Source organism: Grammomys surdaster, unplaced genomic scaffold (genome assembly GCF_004785775.1).
Source record: "Grammomys surdaster isolate TR1022 unplaced genomic scaffold, NIH_TR_1.0 137, whole genome shotgun sequence".
NCBI classification, from domain to species: Eukaryota; Metazoa; Chordata; class Mammalia; order Rodentia; family Muridae; genus Grammomys; species Grammomys surdaster.
Genome location: NW_021604595.1, coordinates 982197 through 1001705, shown reverse-complemented (window position 1 = coordinate 1001705; position 19509 = coordinate 982197). Strand labels below are relative to the sequence as shown.

The following is a 19509-nucleotide window of genomic DNA, read 5'->3' as shown; positions in this document are numbered from 1 at the left end:
GAGAGAGAGAGAGAGAGAGAGAGAGAGAGAGAGAGAGAGAGAGAGAGAGAACAGCAGGTGTATTACTCAGCCACTCTCCACCTTAATTTTTGAGGCAGCACTTGTCAGTAAACTTGGAACTCACTGATTCTGTTAGACCGGCTGGCCAGCAAGCTCCAGCAATCCTGACTCCACCTCCCCAGCAATGGAATTGCAGGCACACACTGCCATGCCAAGCTTTTTCTGGAGGTGCTGGGGATCAGGTCTTCATGTTTGCACGGCTGGGCATCTCCCCAGCTCCCTTGCTTCTCCGGGGGATGAAGCTCTGGTCTGACCCAGCCCTCCACCCACCACTGCCGTCCAGCCTGTGGCAAACACTGGCTGTGTGTGAGCATTGCTAATTTTACAGGATGCTGTCCTCACCATGTGTCCTTTAAGAACAGATGTGGGCAGCAGGCCTCGGCTCGGAGGAAGGCCTATTCTGACATGCTGAGGTATTCCTGGATAGCTGGATGACAGGTGTTTCCTTCTCCCCACACCTGTCACACTCAGCCTACCCCCTCTCCAGTTTCCCACATGCCTTCTCTCCTCCCTCCTGATTTCATTGGGGACAACTCCATTTCCTATCTTTCATGACTTTCTGTTGTTCCTTCCCAGATACTTAATCAACGGGAAAACATTGACTCCAGTGCCACTGATCTGGGAGGGGCTCCAGGAAGGACCCCAGCTGCTGCTCTCTGCACCCCAGTGCACAGCCCTCTGGGAGAGGGCACATCACCCACTCCCAGGCCAGGGTAACCCTTCCCTCACACCCATGGCACCTGCTGTCAACTGCAAAATGGAACATGAGGATCCTTGAAACAACCTTGCTCATCCTCCTGGTGTTCTGAGTCCTCTGCAAGATAGTACCAGGGTCTTGATTTGCTCTCAGATTAAGATTACAAGAGGCTGGGCTTAGTGCTTAGGAAGCAGAGGAAGGCAGATCTCTGTGAGTTCAAAGGCCAGCCTGGTCTACATAGTGAGATCGTGTCTCGAAATAAAAAAACACACAAACAAAAAAAAAAACGAGAGGGGGGTGCTATAGTGATTTAATCAGTGCCTCTCCAAGCTATGCCATGACGTGCATACTCTCCTGCTGTTTAAACTGGGTCCCCATTCTCTCACCCGCTGTATAGATGAGAGACAAGAGAACTGAGCAGCAACGGGGCAGAACAGTGTCCCTCGGCTCTCCGTCTCCCTGAGCACCTATCAGGTGCCAACATCTATGGAAAGCACAACAGGTCCCCTCGTCCCAGATCCTCCTCATCTGGTCTGAGAGGGCACATGCCCAGGATCCACCGGAGAGAGCCACGGTCTGTGGCTGATTGGGCTTATAGCTAGAGGACCTAGCAGGGTCCCTCAAGCCATCTGCAAAGGGAAGGTGGCCCAGCCCACAGATGCTGACCCAGCAGTAACTGGAAAACTGACACCACACAAGAGCAGAGTCAGAACACCCCCAAATCATCAGCTTCGGTTGCACAAGATGCAGATGCATTTCGGGGCTCCTCCCTCCTGTCCCTGTGGCCCCGCTGACCTGTGTGCTTGTTCAGCACTCTACCATATTTGATCCATTCTACTGCAGAACCACTTGCCCCTTCACCTCAGATTCCTCATGGGGGACTTCTCCATTCTGTACTACCCCCACCATCCTCTTTCCTTCTGGGAGCACTGCCCGAAGAGCAGATCCTGTTGTCACTTGAGTGTCCAAGACACCCTCAAGGAGTCAGGGACATCTTACCCAGGCCCAGAGGGATGCATGGAGGATAGATGACAAGGGGTGACCATAGAGGCAATGGCTTATTATTCCTTACAGGGACCTCTAGCGCTGTGCTGTGCTGGCACGAGACCCCAGCTGTCCTTTTTACACGGGACATCACTGAGCAAGTGGCCAGTGGTGCCCCTTGCTTCTTGTGGACATAACTCATTCTAGGTCATAAGCACCAGGTGACAGGATGGCTGGAAGGAAGGGCAGGGTCTGATGGGGATACTGAGGTCCAGGCAGGGAGTTCCTTTACTGTCTCCTCCATGGGATTCAGCTTAAGGAGGAAGTCCTCTGGAGAACCAGCCCAGCAGCAGGCAGCAGCTAAAGTCCAGGATGTTGAAAGTCTTAGCCACAGGCTTTGAGCCCAACTAAGGAATGGAGTTCAAGTATCTGGGACACTCTTGGAGGGGTCTCCAGCCTGTGTTCAGGGGTTGGCAGGCTGAGGGCCTCAGGGTAGAAGGAGAAAGTCATCGATTCTGGGATGCTAAGTAGGCCTACATTAGGGTGGTGCCCTCCTGTAGAGCCCAGAGAACCAGGGCTCACAGGCCTTTGAGACATCTCTAAGGAAGGGCATACACAATGGTGTCAAATGGGGACCAGACCCAAGACCTTCCCAGCCACCATCCCTGCCTTTTGCTGACAGAAGCTAGGACTTTAGTGCCCCTTGAGACCCTTCTTCATAGCCTAGGGCCAAGTTGAACCTGTCCACACAATTGATACAAGTTACTTCCACTAGGTGTCTCACCTTTACTGTGTCACGTATTGGGCAACCCTCCAACAAAGTGATCAGTTCACACAACTCTGTGGCTATGGTTCTTTAGCAGGGGATTGGTCCATGGATCTGTGCTTACGAGTGGGTGCTCAGGGTAGGGCTCCTGAGGTAGAGGGGTGCAGACTGAGGCTTAGACACTAGTAAGTACACCCCCTGCTCCTGCAACTCTGCGGTGGGGCAGTGACATGGTCAGTGGGGGGTCAAAGCCACCTCCATTCTCACTGTTCGCAGTGTGTCCTGGCAGATGAGAAGGCACTGAAGAAACCACCTTCCATGGAGGTGGTAGCAAACGCCTTTAATCCCGGCACTCGGGAGGCAGAGGCAAGTGGATTTCTGAGTTCGAGTCCAGCCTGGTCTACTGGATGAGTTCCAGGACAGCCAGGGCTACACAGAGAAATCCTGTCTTGAAAGAAAGAAAGAAAAAAAGAAAGAAAGGAAGGAAGGAAGGAAGGAAGGAAGGAAGGAAGGAAGGAAGGAAGGAAGGAAGCAGCCTTCCTTCACCTTTGCCTGCAGTTCGCCAATGGCGCAGAATGGAGCATGCGCACTATACATTCAGGTCACCACCCTAAGGGTCTGGGTCAGCCACTGCTCAGGGCGGTAACCAGAATCCTCTCTTTGTGTTTGCTGCTCGCACATGTTCTGTGAGCCTACAACTTGACTGGAATCCCTCCCTGGGGGCCCAATACCATGCCCACCTCTTCTCACGTTTGGGTCATCTCAGTTCAAGCCTGCCCCTGTACTTTCCAAACCATGGCACGCATGACTCCGGAAGCTCGGTGGAAAACAGACTCATGATGACTCCGCAAGTTGACAATGTTGTGTTTCCTCAAAAAAGGCTGGTGTGGAGGAACTGGTGGGGGAGACACTCAAGAACAAACTCTCCAGGCACCCTGACCCGAGCCTAACAGACACCCCATGTATAATCTGTGTCTGGTGTATGTGTGAGTATGCATGCAAATGGACCTGTGTACCTGCACAGACAGCATACACGTGAGTGAACATGTACAAGTACACAGCATGAGCTTGTATGTACATCCAGAGAACTGTGCACACATGTGTACGTTTGTATGTGTGCTGCCGCTCAGGACCACTTTCTAAGCCAAACTGACCATCTTCAGTAATTTGCCTGGGCCTGGTTACAAAAGATCACACAGCTGGGCTTGTTGACTGACTTTCCTCACCAAAGGAAGGGGTGGGAGGGGTCACTGTGCTCTCCCTTGAGTAAACAACCACCCCTCCCAAGCAGATGTCTGCAATTCTGCCTAATTGCAGATGGTCCCAGGATCTAGGAGAGGGGCTTGGGTATACAGATGGAGAAGTTCTAGAGGAAGGAGATACCGTGTAAGTGTCCACGAGGGATTCATTGATGCTGGGTACAGACCTTCTTCCAGTGTGGCTGATTTATTTTTTTAAGTAAAGAATAAATTCTTTTTTTAATTTTTAAAAAATGTTAATTTATTTACTTAATATCCAGACTGGTTTCACCTCCCTCCTCTCCTCCCAGCCCTCTGCCCCCTCCTTTCCTCATCCAGTCCTCCTCTCTTACTCTTCAGAAAAACGGCAGGCCTCCCGTGGATACCAGTCAGCCTTGCATATAAGGTTGCAGTAAGACTAGGTGCATCTCCTGTTGAGGCTAGATGGGGCAGCCCAGTAGGGGAAAGGGCTCCAAAGGCAGGCAGCAGAGTCAGAGACAGCCCCTGCTCCTGCTACGAGGAGTCCCACATGAAGACCAAGCTGTACAACTGTTACATCTGAGTGGAGGGCCGAGGTCTGTCCCGTGCATGCTCTTTGATTGGCAGTTCAGTCTCTGTGAGCCCTTATGGGCCCATGTTAGTTGATTTTTGGATTTCTTGTGGTGTCCTTGACTCCTCTGGTTCCTACAAATCTTAAATCCTCCCCACAGTGTGGCTGATTTAATGCCCCTGCCTCCACCCCCACCCCCACCCCACATTCCTGCCCATAACTCCCCACCCATTCCCCTATTAGCTCTTCAAGGTGAACTTCGGTAGAACCATACATCAGTCTGTTTTGGGGCACCCAGGAGAAGAAACTCATGTTGTTTACACCCCCTCAGGAAAGGAATCTTAGTGACTATGTGGGTAAAGGTGTGTGTGCACTGATCTGTTGAAAATAACCTGTTGTGTTGTGCACAAAAGGCTCATGGGATACCTTTGCGTTGGCCTCTTTTTTGCTGTGTGGCCTTGGTTCTGACCCATTTTCTCATCTATAAGATGAGGGGAGTTATGGGATCCCAGACATCGAGTAGCAGTGGAGGGCTAGAGGGTCCCCTCCCCCTCATCCCAACCCTGGTCAGTGTAATTCATACAGCCTAAAGCAGGAGGACCCTGGAGAGGAGGAGTCAGAGATGGAAGCCAGAGGCCGAGCATCCAGCTGTCAGCTTTGTGTGTTCACCCTCCTGGCATCCACAAGAAACCTTCCCAGCACAGATCGCGATACAGGATGGACACAGCTCCTTAGTCAAGGGAACTAGATAGAAACCCTGAATCTAGGATGGAGGAACAGCTGGATGAGGTCCCAGAAAGGTGTGCGAAGAACCAATGCAGAGGATCTCAAATGTACCATGCCTTCTCTATCTCTACAGGGTCTAGAGTGTTCTATGAACTGTTTGTTCCATCTAGATGTCCTCCCACCTGGGCAGGGTGGCCCTTGTGGATTGGTGACAAGGACTGTGTTTCCTTCCATGCTGCACATAGCTGAGGCCTAGTGTCCAGTCACACCAAGCCCATCTGGGACAGCACTGATTCTATGTCCACACTTGATATTACCTAGGATCTGGGTTCAAGAGTTCATCTCCACTAGAACTTTACTTTCCAGGGTGGGGTATGTGGTAAAAGGGGGTGAGGATTGAGTGGAGTATGTGGTAGAGGGGGCGGGGATTGGGTAAGATATCTTTAGAAGACGTTGTCTGAGGAGAGAGGGAATGGGAAAGGGATGATGTGAGACATCTGGAGTGTGTGGATGATGTGAGCAAGGGGACGATGGTAGGACATCTGATGTAGGAGGGATGGTGGGGGTACCTGGAGGAGGCATGTCTCTGGACCAAAGCTGGACTCAAAGCCAGGAGCACCTAGAACAGTTCTGGGTGAGTAGCCATTGTTAAAATATTAACAAACACAGACAGACAGACCGACAGACTGACAGACAGACAGACAGACACACTCCAAGAAGAGGACATGAGACAGACAGATGCAGCTGGAACATTTATTATTAAGCACCTTACAGAGTGAAGGTGGTATGTTCTCGTAGAAATTATAAATAATGAAAAATAAGTATTTAGAAAAAAAGTATGGGCCCCCACAGTGGGCGGCCAGGGGATTCTTTGGTTAAGAAGCAGGTAAGGCCCAGGGTCTGGGTTCGTCAGAGTCCTCCGAGGTCATCTGCCAGGAAAGCCAGCAGGTAGCGGCTGACATGCTGGTCAATGATGACAGGTGAGAAGGCAAGGACACGCCGGGTCCCGGGCAGCACTTTGGGGTCTGGAAGACAAAGGGGAGGAGGCAATCCATGGGGCAGCCATGAAGGGGGCTGTTCCTGGATGCCTCTGGACTGAAGCAGGTAGGGCAGTAGTCCTGCCCTACCTCCCACTCACACCGGGTCTTTGTATTTGGTTCAAAGATCAGAACTGAGCCTGACCCCAGAGCCCATAGTTCCTGCCTGGGTGACACTCAGGCCTTCAGTATACAAGCCTACACTACCCTATCCCCAAAGGCCTTCCCAGATGGCAAACTCAGGCATCACAGAACAGGGGACATGGAGCAGGTAAGGCTGGCTGCAAGCTTCAGGCCCCAGTGGGGTTGGGTTTGTAAGGGCTGTGTTAGCACAGGTCAGGAGATCAAGTCTCATCAGGGGAGATAACCCCAAGATGGCAGACACAGCAGGGCTGACTCTCAACTCTGCCACTTGTACACTATGTTGATAAGCTGTCATTCTCTGGTCCCCATCATCTGCCTACTGGCTTGAAGGTGACCAGCACTCACCTGGCGGGCAGCAGTAGAGGAGAAGGGCCAGGCCCGCTGCCAGGCCCAGGCCTGCCAGGAAGCTCATGAGTCCTGGGGAGAAAGGAGTGAGAGTGGCTGAACCAACTGGTAAGCACTATAGGGGGCTTGTCCCCTAACAGAAAGCCCTTGGGACACAGACAGAGCCCTGAGGGAAAAGGGAAAAAGAAAGGAGGTGGCGGGGGGCGTTACCCCTGTCACTCAGGTCACGGCTCTCGAGGCCCCAGTCCAGCTCTCTGCAATCTGAGTTTTCTGGAAACAAAATTACAGAGTGTGGTTAGTAGAGGGCTGAGCTGAGAGCGGAGGTGTCCCCAGGGGAACCCAAGGACGTCTCTGACTCCTGGAGGTGCTGGGCTCACTCATGGCCACTGCATGGGGTGGAATCGTGAGTTCAGCTCTTCAGAGGACACTGCATGAATCTGGGTTTCCTTTGGCCCGGTTTCTGTGACATCACAGGTGTGGAGTAGACCAGCATGCCCTGTTTGCCATAAGTCACCAAATGCAGGATAGATATCCACTATCGAGAACTTTTCCCTAGATATCCCCATGGGGTTAGAGGCAGATGACAGGCCACACGGGCCCCGGGGCATCTAGGAACCATAAAAGGTTCCAGTAGGGATGCGGCTCTGCTCCAGCAGGGTTCTAAAGAACCCAGTGAAATGCTCTCAGTGGAGGGGAGAGGGAGAGCCTATTCACTGTGTCCTGCAGTGTCCACACTGTCGTATCTGAGGTCTGGGAAAGATTCCTTGGGATCAGAGACCCCAGCCTAGAGTCCCAGCTGAGCTCATGGGCAGAGTCACCTCATTTTTTTTGTCTGGTGCAGCAGCACACCTCCTCCCAGTTTTCCAAGCAGAAAACCTTGGAATTGAGCCACCACACTGGTTGTGCTATGAAATGCAGATCCCAGCAGCTCTAGTGACCACCAGGGCTTGGGAACTACGTATCACCTAGGACTTTGAGATCACAGTCCCTCTTACCTACACCCAAAGATGCTCTACAAAATCCCCACGTGAACAGACTGGAGGACACAAAAGGCAGACGGACTTGGGACCTGCTGTAGGCCTGGTCACGCTCTGCTGGCATGGCCAAGGAGCACAGGGACGTAAGAATGAAGTTGCTATGAACTGAGAAATGAAGACACAGCCACAGCACACACAGGAGGCAGACTGGGTACATGGAACGGTGGCTTCTATGTGAAAGCTGGCACGGAAAGGGTAGCATCAGAGAGGGAGGAGGACAGAGGGAGAGGCAGACCGATATGCAGCCTGTGCTATTCTCCGAGTGAATTCTCCAAGGAGGGACAGGGAAGGGGAGAGACACCCAGGCTGGGCATCTGAGGCACTGAGGACTGCCATGCTGCCAGCAGTTGACCTGGTGCTGCCCCTGGTGAATGTGGACCACTGTAGGTAGGGATAAGGGGCAGGACTTACGAGGAGTGTAGCGGCTGGGCAGGTGGCTGTGCAGGGGCTGGGCATGGATGTACAAAGCTCGGTAAAATTCCTGACAGTGCCGTTCCCCACGCTGCTGCAGGTGGCTCAGGAGGTCACAGAGCCGTACGCGCAGGGATGCCTTGGGGTTCCGGAACTGGGGGCAGAAGAAAGGGTAGGCTGTAGGGGACAGCTGTGAGGTGGTGCACTCAGGACCCCAGCCTCAGAAGCTACAGACCTCAGAACCCTCACAACCCCTCACACCACCTACTGACATACACCCAACACTACAGCAGTCAGTTGCAGGCTAAGTCTTGGCTAATACTTGTGTCTCCAGGGCGACAGGCTGGGAGAGGTCACTGAGAAAACAGGGTGTGGGGGACATCACCCTAAGTAATGAGACTCAATGTGGCTTCTCCCCATGTGGCCTCAGTGAATCACTGCTACCCTCTGGGACTCAGTTCTTGTAAAAGGGAAACAATCCCACGTGGCAGGGTTGTTACAGAGCACAGATGACGGCGTACGTGACAATTGCTCTCATTTCGCAGTTTGTAGGGACCTGAGTCTAGTATTTCAAAAGCCAACTGAGAAAAGAACAGTTCTTCTGATGTGGTTGTGAAGGCCAGTGGACAGGCTACTTGGCACCAAGCCCAGAACCAGAGGCTATGGTCTGGTGCTGCCCCCTGGTGGTGACAGCTGAAAACTGACCAGCGCTAACAGAGCCTACAGGGCCTGTGAGAAGGAACTTTAGCATCGGGACTTCTGAACCTTATGTGCCACAGTGAGATGAACTGGAGCCTGTCACTTTTTAAAACCACTGTGCAGTTCACACTGTAAGTGTCCGAGCTGACAGGCAACCTGAGTTGACCCTGCTTCTGTCCAACCAAACTTTACCTGCTTTGAGGCAACTACCAAGAAAGTCAATCATCGGTGTTTACCCAAAAGGAATGACCCCCAAAGGACTAGTGCATCTCTGGCATTCACTGTCCTATTCAGTTCCTCCAGTCTTGGTAAGACTGTCAGGAGCATGTACTGATACTTAAGTGGGGGTAGGCCCAAATTTCATCCCTTGTCCCTCAAAACCTAGGGCTTCTCAGGGTCTTCTTTTCAGACCTGGAGAGACAAGGCAGGATTAGCTGTTGTGACACAAAGCCCAGGGACTGCATCTGAAAAGCCATCTCTGGCAGAACCATTTTGATGTCTGTAGCTGTGACACCTGAGGCCTTGGTTGCCTCCTCTGTAAAATGGGGGGATGACTTAAGCTATTTGTAGGGCTATAGGTGAGAACCGGGAATAGTCTAGAAAGAGTGTGCTTGGTAGGTATTCACCTGGCTCAGGTGGGCCAGGCCACGCCCCAGTCTCTGAGCCAAGCGGGATAGCATGGTTGTGTCACAGACCGGGTGCTGAAGCTCTCAGTGGACCAGCCTCCCTCAAGTCTGCCTGGCCAGGCAGGCCAAGCATGGCTATGGGTGGGGTCAGCCTCCACTGCCCACCTGCTATAGGCTGGGCCTCTTGGCCCTACAAACACAAGGACGAACGAGGAGGAAAATGCAGGGACCCATCACTTATTTACTTATTTGACCCTCGGGAAGATGCAGAGCAAAGAGCCATGGCGTGGTTCCAGACTCTGTGCATGCGTGCGTGTGTGTGTGTGTGCGTGTGTGTGTGTATGTGTGTGTGTTATGGATGCTTACACATGTGGGTGCATGCAGAGGCCAGAGGTTGTGTCAGGATGCTTTCCTCAATGCCTCTGCACCTTACTTTTTTGAGATAGAATCTTCCACTGAACCTGGAGTTCACCATTTTGGCTAAACTGTTCGTCCAGCAAACCCCTGGGCTCTATCTGTCTCTGTCTGCTAGGGTTACAGGCTCAGGGATCGAAACTCAAGTCCTCGTGTTCACACAAAAATCATTTTACCAACTGAACCGTATGCCCAGCTCCAGGTCCAGACTTGTGATCCCTCCTTCCTTGGCTCCTTCCTATTTTTATGTTGTTGTGTGTTGTCATGTATGATGGCTAATGTTATATCAACTTGACACAGGCTAAAATCATCTGAGAGGAGGGAGCCCCAATTGAGAAAATGCCTCCATAAGATTGGGCTGTAGGCAAGCCTGTAGGGCATTAACCGGGGAGGGCTCAGGCCACTGTGGGTGGTGCCAGCCCTGGGCTGGTGGTCCTGGGTTCTGTAAGAAAGTAGACAGACCAGGCCATGATGAGAAAGCCAATAAGCAGCACCCTCCATGGCCTCTGCATCAGCCCCTGCCTCCAGATTCCTGCCTTGTTTGAGTTCCTGTCCTGACTTCCTTCAGTGTTAGACTATGGATGTGGAAACCTACACCAAATAAAACCTTTTCTCCCCAAACTGCTTTTGATCATGATGCTTCATCACAGCAATGGAAACCCTAATTAAGACGCCGTGTAGCACCTCCTACAACCTCCTCATAATTCTGGAAGGGACCAGCAGCCACAAGAACATCTGAGATTGAGGGATAAAGATCTGCCGATCTGAGACCACGTGGGCTGGCCCGAGCCCAGGTGTGACTCCTGCAAGCTCCTGAGGCGTCTCCTGAGGCAACAATTCAGGGCCTCTGGCGATTTTCCCAGCTCAGATAGGAGACACCCAAGGGGTTCCCTGGTCCCGCTCACCCCTCAGCACCTTTTCGGCCTCCTTGTTGGTGAGGATTTGTGGGTAGTAACGGTTCAGCTGGAGGATGATCCTGTCTACTTGTTGTTCGCTCAGGCGACCCTGTCCTGTCAGGAAAGGAGTATCCTGTACCAGCCGGTCACAGTAGGTCTGATCTGGAACACATGTGGATAGCATGAGGTAAGCCAGGAGACCCTCAAGGGGGACCAAAGATGGCACCCTTGGTGCTGACCACAGGACGCCCACACCTGCTGGAAGGGCAGCAGTCTCTCTGGAGGGTGCATCTATAATTTTCACGTTAACTACAAAGAAGATATCTATAGAATATACACAAGATAAATAAAAGAATCAAAATATTACCACAAAAAAATTTTACTTAAATACAAAAGAAATCAGAAAAGTTAGAAATAAGGGTTGAAAAAACCTAAAAGACCCACAAAACACAAATAGTAGAGATAAATCTTTCATTATCAACAATTACTTTAAATGTAAATAGGTTGAACTCTTTAGTCAAAAGGGCAAAGGTTAGCGGAATAGCCCTAAATACTGAGCCGCTCACTATAGAGCTAAACACACAAATCAGTTGAAAGTGAAAGGAATTAAAAAGGCATTCCATGTGGGCAACTCCCACCTTTTGACCTTTCAACACCAGAAGTTGTCACCTGCAAACGTTATGTTCAAAAACAACCTCATAATGCTGTAAGCAAGTTTCCAATTTTGTATTGGGCTATATTCACAGCTGCCTGCAGACATCAGGAATGTGTAATAACAATAAACATACACACCAAGTTTCAGAGCCCCGAATATGAGGAAATATCGGTGGAACCGAATCGAGAAACAGACATTAACATACCACTTTAAACAACAGATAGCCAGATAAGATCAATAAGGAAACGGAAGACTTACGATCCTGTAAACTATACCCAAAAGTCACACACAAAACAAACTACCCAGGAATACAAAAACCACACTTTTCCCAAGTGCACACCTAACATATTCTAGATCACAAAACAAGCAGACCCCAGGCCACAAAATAAGTCCTTGTAGGGATGGGGGTACCCACCCATCTCAAAGTTTTTAATTCAGAAATATTCCTGTCCAAAGGAAGAAAAAGGACAAAAAATGGAGCAGAGACTGAAGGAGGGACCATTAGGGACTTCCCCACCTGGGGATCCATCATGTCTGCAGACACCAAATCCTGCACTGTTGCTGTGCTCAAGAGGCACTTGCTGACAGGAACCTGGTGTGGCTGCTTCTTGGGAGGCCTGGCCAGCAACTGACCAATGCAGATGTGGATGCTTGGAGCCAACCATCAGACTGAGCTCAGGGGCACCGTTTGGGAGCTGGCCGAAGGACTGGAGGAATGGAAGGGGATTGCGACCCCATAGGAAGAACAACATGGGCTGGCTGGACCACTCAGTGCTCTCAGAGACTAGACCACCAACCAAGGAATGTACAGGGAGGGATCCAGGACTCCAGATACACATGTAGCAGAGGATGACCTGGGCTGACAGCAGTGGGAGGGGAGGCCCTTGGTCCTGTGGAGGTTTGATGCCCCAGCATAGGGGGATGCTGGAGCCGTAAGGAGGGAGAGGGTGGGTGGGTAGAGGAGCACCCTCATAGAGGCAATGGGGAGGGGGAGAGGGCGGATGTGGGATGGGGGCTTATGGAGGAGTAACCGGGAAATGGGCTATCATTTGAGATGTAAACGAATGGAATGAATAACAATAACAATAACAATAATAATAATAATAATAAAATAAGTCCTCGTATATTTAAAAGCATTTGAATCAAGTGCTGTTTTCTGATCACGTGACATGAAGTGAGGGATCAATACCACCAGAGTTCACAAATCTGTGGGGATTTGATTACTAATAGGTCGCAATGAAATCACAAAATAAATTGAAAACAACATTGGGACAAATAAGAAACAAACTCTCCAAACCTGAGGGATGGAGCAAGCGTGCCTCCGAGAGGGAGAAACAACAGGCACAGATGAGCACGTTTCAGATGAGAGCGCTTGGGCCAGGCATGGCACGTGCTTCAATCTGACCACTCCGGAGACAGACGCAGGCAGACTGCTGTGGGTTTGAGGCCACCTTAATCTATATAGAGTCTGGGCTAGCTGGAGTTACATAGTGGGGCACAGTGAAACCTTGTCTTTAAAAAAAGAAAAGCTAAAATTAATAACCTAACATTACACCTCAGTTAAATTGTAAGGGAAGGAGGGAGAACACTAGAAAAGCCAAACACAAAGCTAACAGAAGAAAAGAATAGCACCAACTAGACTGAAGATAGCAGAGAGGGGAGAATGCTTATAAAAGAGAAAAATCAACAAAACCAAAGTTTATTCACTGAAAAGGTCGACAGAATTAACAGAAATTTAGCTAGACTGGCAAAAATGGCTCAGACTGCTAACATCAGAGATGACAGAGGGTGGCCAGGTATGGTGATGGACATCTGTAGTTTTGGCATTATGGAGTGCTGAGGCAGGAGGATTATGAGTTCAAGGCCAGTCTAGGCTAAATAATGTAAGACCAAAACCAAAACAAAAAAAAACCCAAACAACAACAAATATGACAAACAAAAAAGAGGCCAGGAAGAAGAGGGACGAGTTGGGCTTGGAGCTATACACAGATGTGGGGACCAGAGTTAAACTCTTCAGAACCCAGAAACTGAGAAGTGTTGGCATTTATCTGCAATCCCAGCACTGAGGTTAACGTAGTCAGATCCATAGAGCTCACTAGACATGGAGTCTAGCTGAACTGGTGAACTCTAGGACCCTACCTCAAAAGTGAAGCTGGAGACTGGGGAGTACCCAGCAGCTCGTGGGCCATCTAGCCTGGCATACATAGCAGTGAGCAACAGAAGAAAGATTGTCTCAAGGTAGAAGGTGAGGACTGACACTGAGGTTGTCCTCTCACACATGCACACACACACATACACACATATGCACACTCACACACATACACATACACACACACACACACACACACACACATCATAAGATGAGCTAGGCTGAGACAGAAGGACCTCCAACTTCAAGGCCTGTTTAGACAATCTAGTGAGGCCTTATGTCAAAATAAAAATTGTAAAGATACGATTCAGTGGTAGAGAGCTTGCCTGGCATGCACAAGGTCCTGGGCTCAGACCTCAGCACTGCAAGAGAGAAATACACGAGCCACACAGAATGATGTGGAGGAGTCTTAACACACTTTGCTCCGTGAAAGAGCCTGTCTGAGACAGCCCCAGACCTCATGGCTCTAATTACACCAAGCTGCAGAAAAGGCAATGCCAAGGAGACAATGAAATCAGTGGTTGCCAGGCATGAGGAGGGAGGGAGAAAGGAAGGTATAAGCAGGCCACAGGGGCGTGTTAGGCAGTGAAACTATTCTATATGATGGCATAAAATATTTGTCAAAGCTCACGGAATGTCCAACACAAGGAGGGAACGCTAGTGCTGGTTCTGGGCTTCAGCCAATGATAATAAATGGATCTGAGGGAGGGGCGGGGATTCCATTTTCTCAATCTTCAGTCAACAGTCCCCAAAATAAAGCCTGCAGTCCTAGTTACTGGAGAAGCTGAGGCAGCCTGAACAACAAAGAAAGACTTTGACTCAAAATAAACGAGACAAATAAGTCTATTAAGAAAACTTATTTGGAAAATTCCATTGTTGATGTTGGTGGGAAACCGGGGCAGGAGGAGGGAGTCACGGGAAGCAGAGCCACCCTGAGCTGGGATAGACTACTTGAGAAGGAGCCCACAGGATCCTCCTGAGTCACAGAAACATCTAGATGCTGCGTGGCTAATGCTTACACAGCTGCAGGCCTGTGTCAGAATATATCAGACTGTTCTGGAAAAGCAAGTACAGGGGCTGGAGGGGAAGCTCAGAGGTTAAGAGCATGTGTTGCTTTTACAGAGAGCATGGTCTACAGCTCCAGTTCCAGGGTATCTGATGGCTTCTTCAGACCTTCTTGGCACCAGGCACTGCACACACATGGTACACACACATGCAAGTCTGCAAAAATACTCACAGGCAGAGAGTAAATCTAAAAGCAAGTGTATGTATCTGCTTCCAATTGGATTAGACCTCTGTACGGTAGATTGGCTTTTTACAAATAGGATCACCATGTCAGGAAAGGTGAGACCTGTCCCTGGCTTCATCCTGGGGGTATGGAATCAACAGGCTACCTTCCATACATCTCTGTTCTCCTGATACTTCCTCCTGGCTGGTCTGTCTTCTGACTCCTGCAACCCCCTATCTCTGAAAATGGCTTTGTGGGGTCCTGCCTAACCCAGGTGGGCACAGCCCATCAACATGCCTACCCTTTGCCAGGAACTTGGGGGTGTCTTCCAGGAGTTCACGGTGTAACAGTGGGGGCTGCATTCATCAAAGACCCTGTAAACACATCCTTGGCCCAGGAAGCTACTCTCAAGAGAATAGGGATAGGGCTGTCCTGGTTGAAAGCCATTGCTCCCTCAAGGCCCACACTTTGGCTCATCGGCCATTCTATCCCTGTCTGATGCCATCTGCTGCCCCATCATGGCAGCTGGGGACTTGGAATACTGGCCCAGCCCCCTGACAGTGTATATAGGAGACAGACTTACCAACAGCCCAGGGACACCCAGTGACTTACCACATTGCCAGGTGCTCCAGTGCCTGCAGCATCTCATTAAAGAGTTCAAATGAACAACACTGAGCTAACTCACAGAAAAATCCACAGGGTTCTATTTATACCTGTCTATAACCTCCATCCTCCCACTGGCTTTGCAACTGCCCCACTTTCAGAGCCACACTGGGGCTGCCAGTTGACATTCTGCTTCTGTCATTTACATATGAATCACCGTGAATTCAGGGGTCTGTTCTCTTCCAGTCAGGATCAGGCCAAGACTGTCTGACTCCACCTTGTGCTAGGGTGTACAAGGCTGCACACACAGTAGGCACTCACTAAAGAATTCTGGAATGAGTGGGCTTCAGTACAGGGACCAAAGGCGAGGTCTGCTGGTGGATAGTGGCCAATGCCTCAGAGCAGCCTCCTCCTACTCTAAGAGTCACTAGCCAAGATGGATCTCTGCTGCCCACAAGCTATGAGTCACAGGAGCCCTGAGTCACCTGCCACGGGGAGCCCAGCCCAGGGCTGAGGCCAGCAGCTTTAGGGCAATGTACTTCCTGTGCTTCCTGTGGCTCTTATAAGCTGTTCATGCAACCACATAGAGGCAGCCACTGGGTATAACGGAGACTCAGGCAAGGTATCAGGCTCTGCCTGGATACCAGGCTCTAGTAAACAAGGCCAGGAATGCCTTTACTAGCTATAGAAAGATAGATCGCTTTGTGCAGAATCTATGAGCTTTTGCCTGTATCTTCCCTCCCTAGCAGCTGGTACCAGAAGCTTGGCCCTGTCACCTCATCTTCAACTTCTGAAGCCCAGATGTAAGTCCTCCTCATTCTTTGAAGCAGCTGGTCCCACCTGTCCTTACTCTGCCTCTAGGGTTGCAGAACATTCTGTCTGCAGCTCACAACTAGAGTCAGGACCCTTCTATAGGCTGGGAATACCTGGTTGATTCATGCACAGCTTATTTGGTCCCCTTCCAAGAATTCACCATTCTCCTGGGGTCCAGAACTTGGGCATCAACTCCCCTCAGAATCACTCCCAGAAGCTCTTGTCATAGTACTTGGTTTAGTTTAGATCACTCACTCCATGAGTTACTACCTATTCTGTGAAGACACAACCCTCAGTATCTATTGTCACCACACACACACACACACACACACACACACACACACACGGGGGGGCAGCAAAGACTAATGTGTATGGCAGACACCCCCCCCCCCAGCTGGTGCACTAGGGCACCGAGCCAAGAACAAGAGATCTGTGGCCCCAGGGCTGCCCATCCAATCCTCTCAGGCTTCTGCTCTTCCATCTCCCACTAGAAAAAGGTGGGATGGTTAGAAGTGTCAAAAAGCCAGCAAGTAGACAGCAGAGAGGAAAGTGCACCATTGCCACAGTCAGGGCCTGGCTGTGTCCTTCCAGCTAAAAGTCCTCCACCCCCATAACTGTCTGTTCTCCTGGAGGTGGGATACCTCATTCTCCATGGGCATCCTGTCTCTGCAATGAGCCCTTGGAGGCCAACACAAGAGATCTGTTCCACACATCTTGATGAACTTATTGGAGCATCTGGGAAGCCAGAGGCAGGGCAGGGCCCAGGCAAGAATGCTGAGACCGAGGCTCCTCATTCTGCTCCTACCACTGACCAGCAGGGCGGTCTGGGGGCACTTACCCAACCTGAAATTTATCACTCCATTCCTACACAGGCATGATAATATTCCTTATGCCCCACACAGCCATTCTGAACAAGAGTGCATATTAGGGGCTCAAGCAGGGCTCTAAACATAATGCTTAGAAATTGCAGTCCCAAACAAGAAGGGCCTGGAAGATGGGGGTCTCCTCTAACCTGTTCTGGAAGTCACCAGGTTGAAGTCCGTGAGGTCTTATTTTTGTGCATGCATGACCAATGCTGACTCCAGTTTAGACATCCCTGGGTGCTTCTGGGGTTACCTAGACTCTCTGGGCTAGTCCAGGTGAACTCTGCCATATGAAGGGTAAGAGACTTCCAAAAACAAAGTGTGGCACCAGGAAGCTACCACGTTCCCTGGGCTCTATGTCAGCAGGGGTCCCTCGCTGACTCATCCTCACACCATTCTTTTACAGGGAGAACTTAGCACAGCAATGTCACTGTGTCCCTCTGGGATCAGGAATAAAGTGTGTGAGTCCCTAGAGCAAAGGGTTGGGCTGGTGCTACCAAGCCAGCCTGGAGAGCAGGGATCCAGTTGTTGGTTCCGAATTCCCTAGACCCATCTAGAGATGGAGTCTGGCCCCGGAGCAAGCGGGAAACACAGGCGTCTCCCTGGTACTACAAGCTACCCAGGTTTGCAGCGCCCGTCCCGCCTCCAAGGGGGATGCGTGCAATCGCGCTCTAAAGTCTCAGCAGACTGGCGAGGAGCACCATTTCCCTGTCTCAGATCCATCCCGTCCCGGGACACCGCCTCGCTCCGCAGATGCAGCCCGTGCAGTGCACCGGGTGAGCGCTCACCTGCTGCTCTGCCTCCTTGGCCCACGACGGCCCCCTACTCCGCACCCGAGACCCCGGCGCCCCTGGCCCGCCGAGCAGACCCCGGGACACCCCGCCACCGCGCGCCTCTTACGCCGGCGCCAGCTGACGCCAAGGTCACTCGGCTCCCAGCGCCCTCCTGGCCCTGCGCCCACCTGTCATGGCGGAGGACACGGCGCCGCCCCGTCGTCCTCGGCTGTCCACCGCCCGGCCCGAGGGCTCCGGTCACCGCCGCCCGCAGGCCTGGCTCTAAGCCCCGCCTCTTCCCTGTAGGCCCCGCCCAGCGACGACATCTTAACTCCAAGCCCCTCCCTCCAATTAGCCACGCCCCTTTCTGTACGGAGCCCTGGGGACGGGTTAGCAGTGGCGCTGCCCGGGCTCTAAACAACTTCCCTTACTCTCAACTACGCGCTCCAGAGAGCCCCGCCCCTGAGGAGCTTCGCCGGTAGCGAAGCCGGGAGTCCGGCCCCAGCCAGCTTAAGTGATTTAGCGGAGAAGCTCAGTACTCGGGTCTGTCTGGACCAGAGAGATCTCAAGCCATGTCCCAGGTTAAGGCTCGCCCCATTCGCAGCCTCTCTAATAGCTGCCAGGGTCCGCGCCCCTTCGCCTATGCCCTGCCCCGCCTCGGAGTTCGGTGCCTGCTGTTTGCTGAGGTTAGGAGGTAGTCGTGAGATTCTCGGTTCAGTTTTGTGCTGCTATGCCCTGGCCACCTCACTCACTCCCATTTCCTGGATGAAGAAACCGAGTCTTGAAAGAGACGAGAATTACCTAAGGTCACATAGGAGGTCAGGTCTGGCAAAAAAAAAAAAAAAAAGGCTGATGGGAGTTCACTGGCAACCAGGGATCAAAACAGGACAGTGATGAATTGGGACTTAACAGAGAGCTTGGTGGGTCCTCCTTCTACCAAGTCCCCCATTTAAACAGAGGACAAATGCCTGCCATTGCAACCTAGTTAAGGAAGTCATGCAGTCTGACTAAGCCTCAATTTTCCTAACTATAAAATGTGTGGCCTTAGGCGATAAATCTTTCCCCCTCCTAACTTTGTTTCCCTTCTGTTGTAGGTAGGCCTGGCCCTTCCAGCTCTGGTACCACAGGAAGCCCCCAAGCCCAGGCCCAGGAAATGGAGATCTGTGGGGGTAGGGGAGGCAGGACCCTCACAGCCAGCAATGGCAGCAGGCACCAGATTTTGCTTCTCTGCTGGTGCGGCTAGTCTGGCACACTTTAGAGCTGTAACTTGAGATATTGGAACCAGACCAGGACCAAGACCGGCAACGGGGGCCCCAGGTCTGGATGCACTTCCTGGACAGTCCAGAAATCTCCTGGGTCCCTGAGCCCTCCATATCTGCCTCAGTCCTCCCCAGTGCTGCATACATCTGGAGATTGGCTTGTAAGGTCACTTAGAGCTCCAAACTCTTGGACTCAGTGACAGTGATCAATACACTCCTGCCCCTTGCTAAACACTGCAGAAAATGAGGTTTGCTCATGTTCCCCACTGGCCAGGCTAATGCAGAGCCAGCAGGCAGCTGTCCTCAGCACCCGTCTGTACCTGCGGAAGGACAGACAGCATGGACAGATTTTGTTCCAGAGCAGAGGATAGTGTATAGATGACCTACATGTGTGCCCAGGAAAGTCTGGAAAGTCCAAGGGCTACATCTTGCAGAAACCCTTCCCAGACCCCACTGGGACCATTCTGAAGGGCCTCCGGGATTCAGCTTGACCCCAGTTATTACACATCCATCACTGTGTTCTAGCAGTGGGTGAG

General features: G+C 51.4%; 1 protein-coding gene across 2 annotated transcripts; it reads right to left on the bottom strand.

The window, feature by feature from the left end:
• Window positions 1–5760: 5760 nt before the first annotated feature.
• On the bottom strand, window positions 5761–18001 carry Card19 (caspase recruitment domain family member 19). Of its 2 annotated transcripts, XM_028763292.1 has the most exons (6): window positions 17903–18001; window positions 10650–10792; window positions 7996–8149; window positions 6758–6817; window positions 6548–6619; window positions 5761–6046 (listed from the first exon to the last, which is right to left on the bottom strand). In XM_028763292.1, the coding sequence occupies exons 1-6, from the start codon at window positions 17907–17909 to the stop codon at window positions 5931–5933; spliced, it is 552 nt and encodes a 183-aa protein (XP_028619125.1). In that variant the 5' UTR covers window positions 17910–18001; the 3' UTR covers window positions 5761–5930. The 2 variants fall into 2 exon arrangements, with proteins under 2 accessions (XP_028619125.1, XP_028619126.1); XM_028763293.1 differs by lacking the exon at window positions 6758–6817.
• Between the last annotated feature and the right edge of the window lie 1508 nt (window positions 18002–19509).

What these genes read in the sequence shown, in the direction of transcription:
- Card19 (XM_028763292.1), bottom strand. An exon ending in CCGTGACCTGAGTGACAGGG is followed by an intron (nt 6,620 to 6,757) that starts GTAACGCCCCCC and finishes CTTTCTCCCCAG; the next exon opens with GACTCATGAGCTTCCTGGCA. An exon ending in CCTCTACTGCTGCCCGCCAG is followed by an intron (nt 6,047 to 6,547) that starts GTGAGTGCTGGT and finishes TTTGTCTTCCAG; the next exon opens with ACCCCAAAGTGCTGCCCGGG.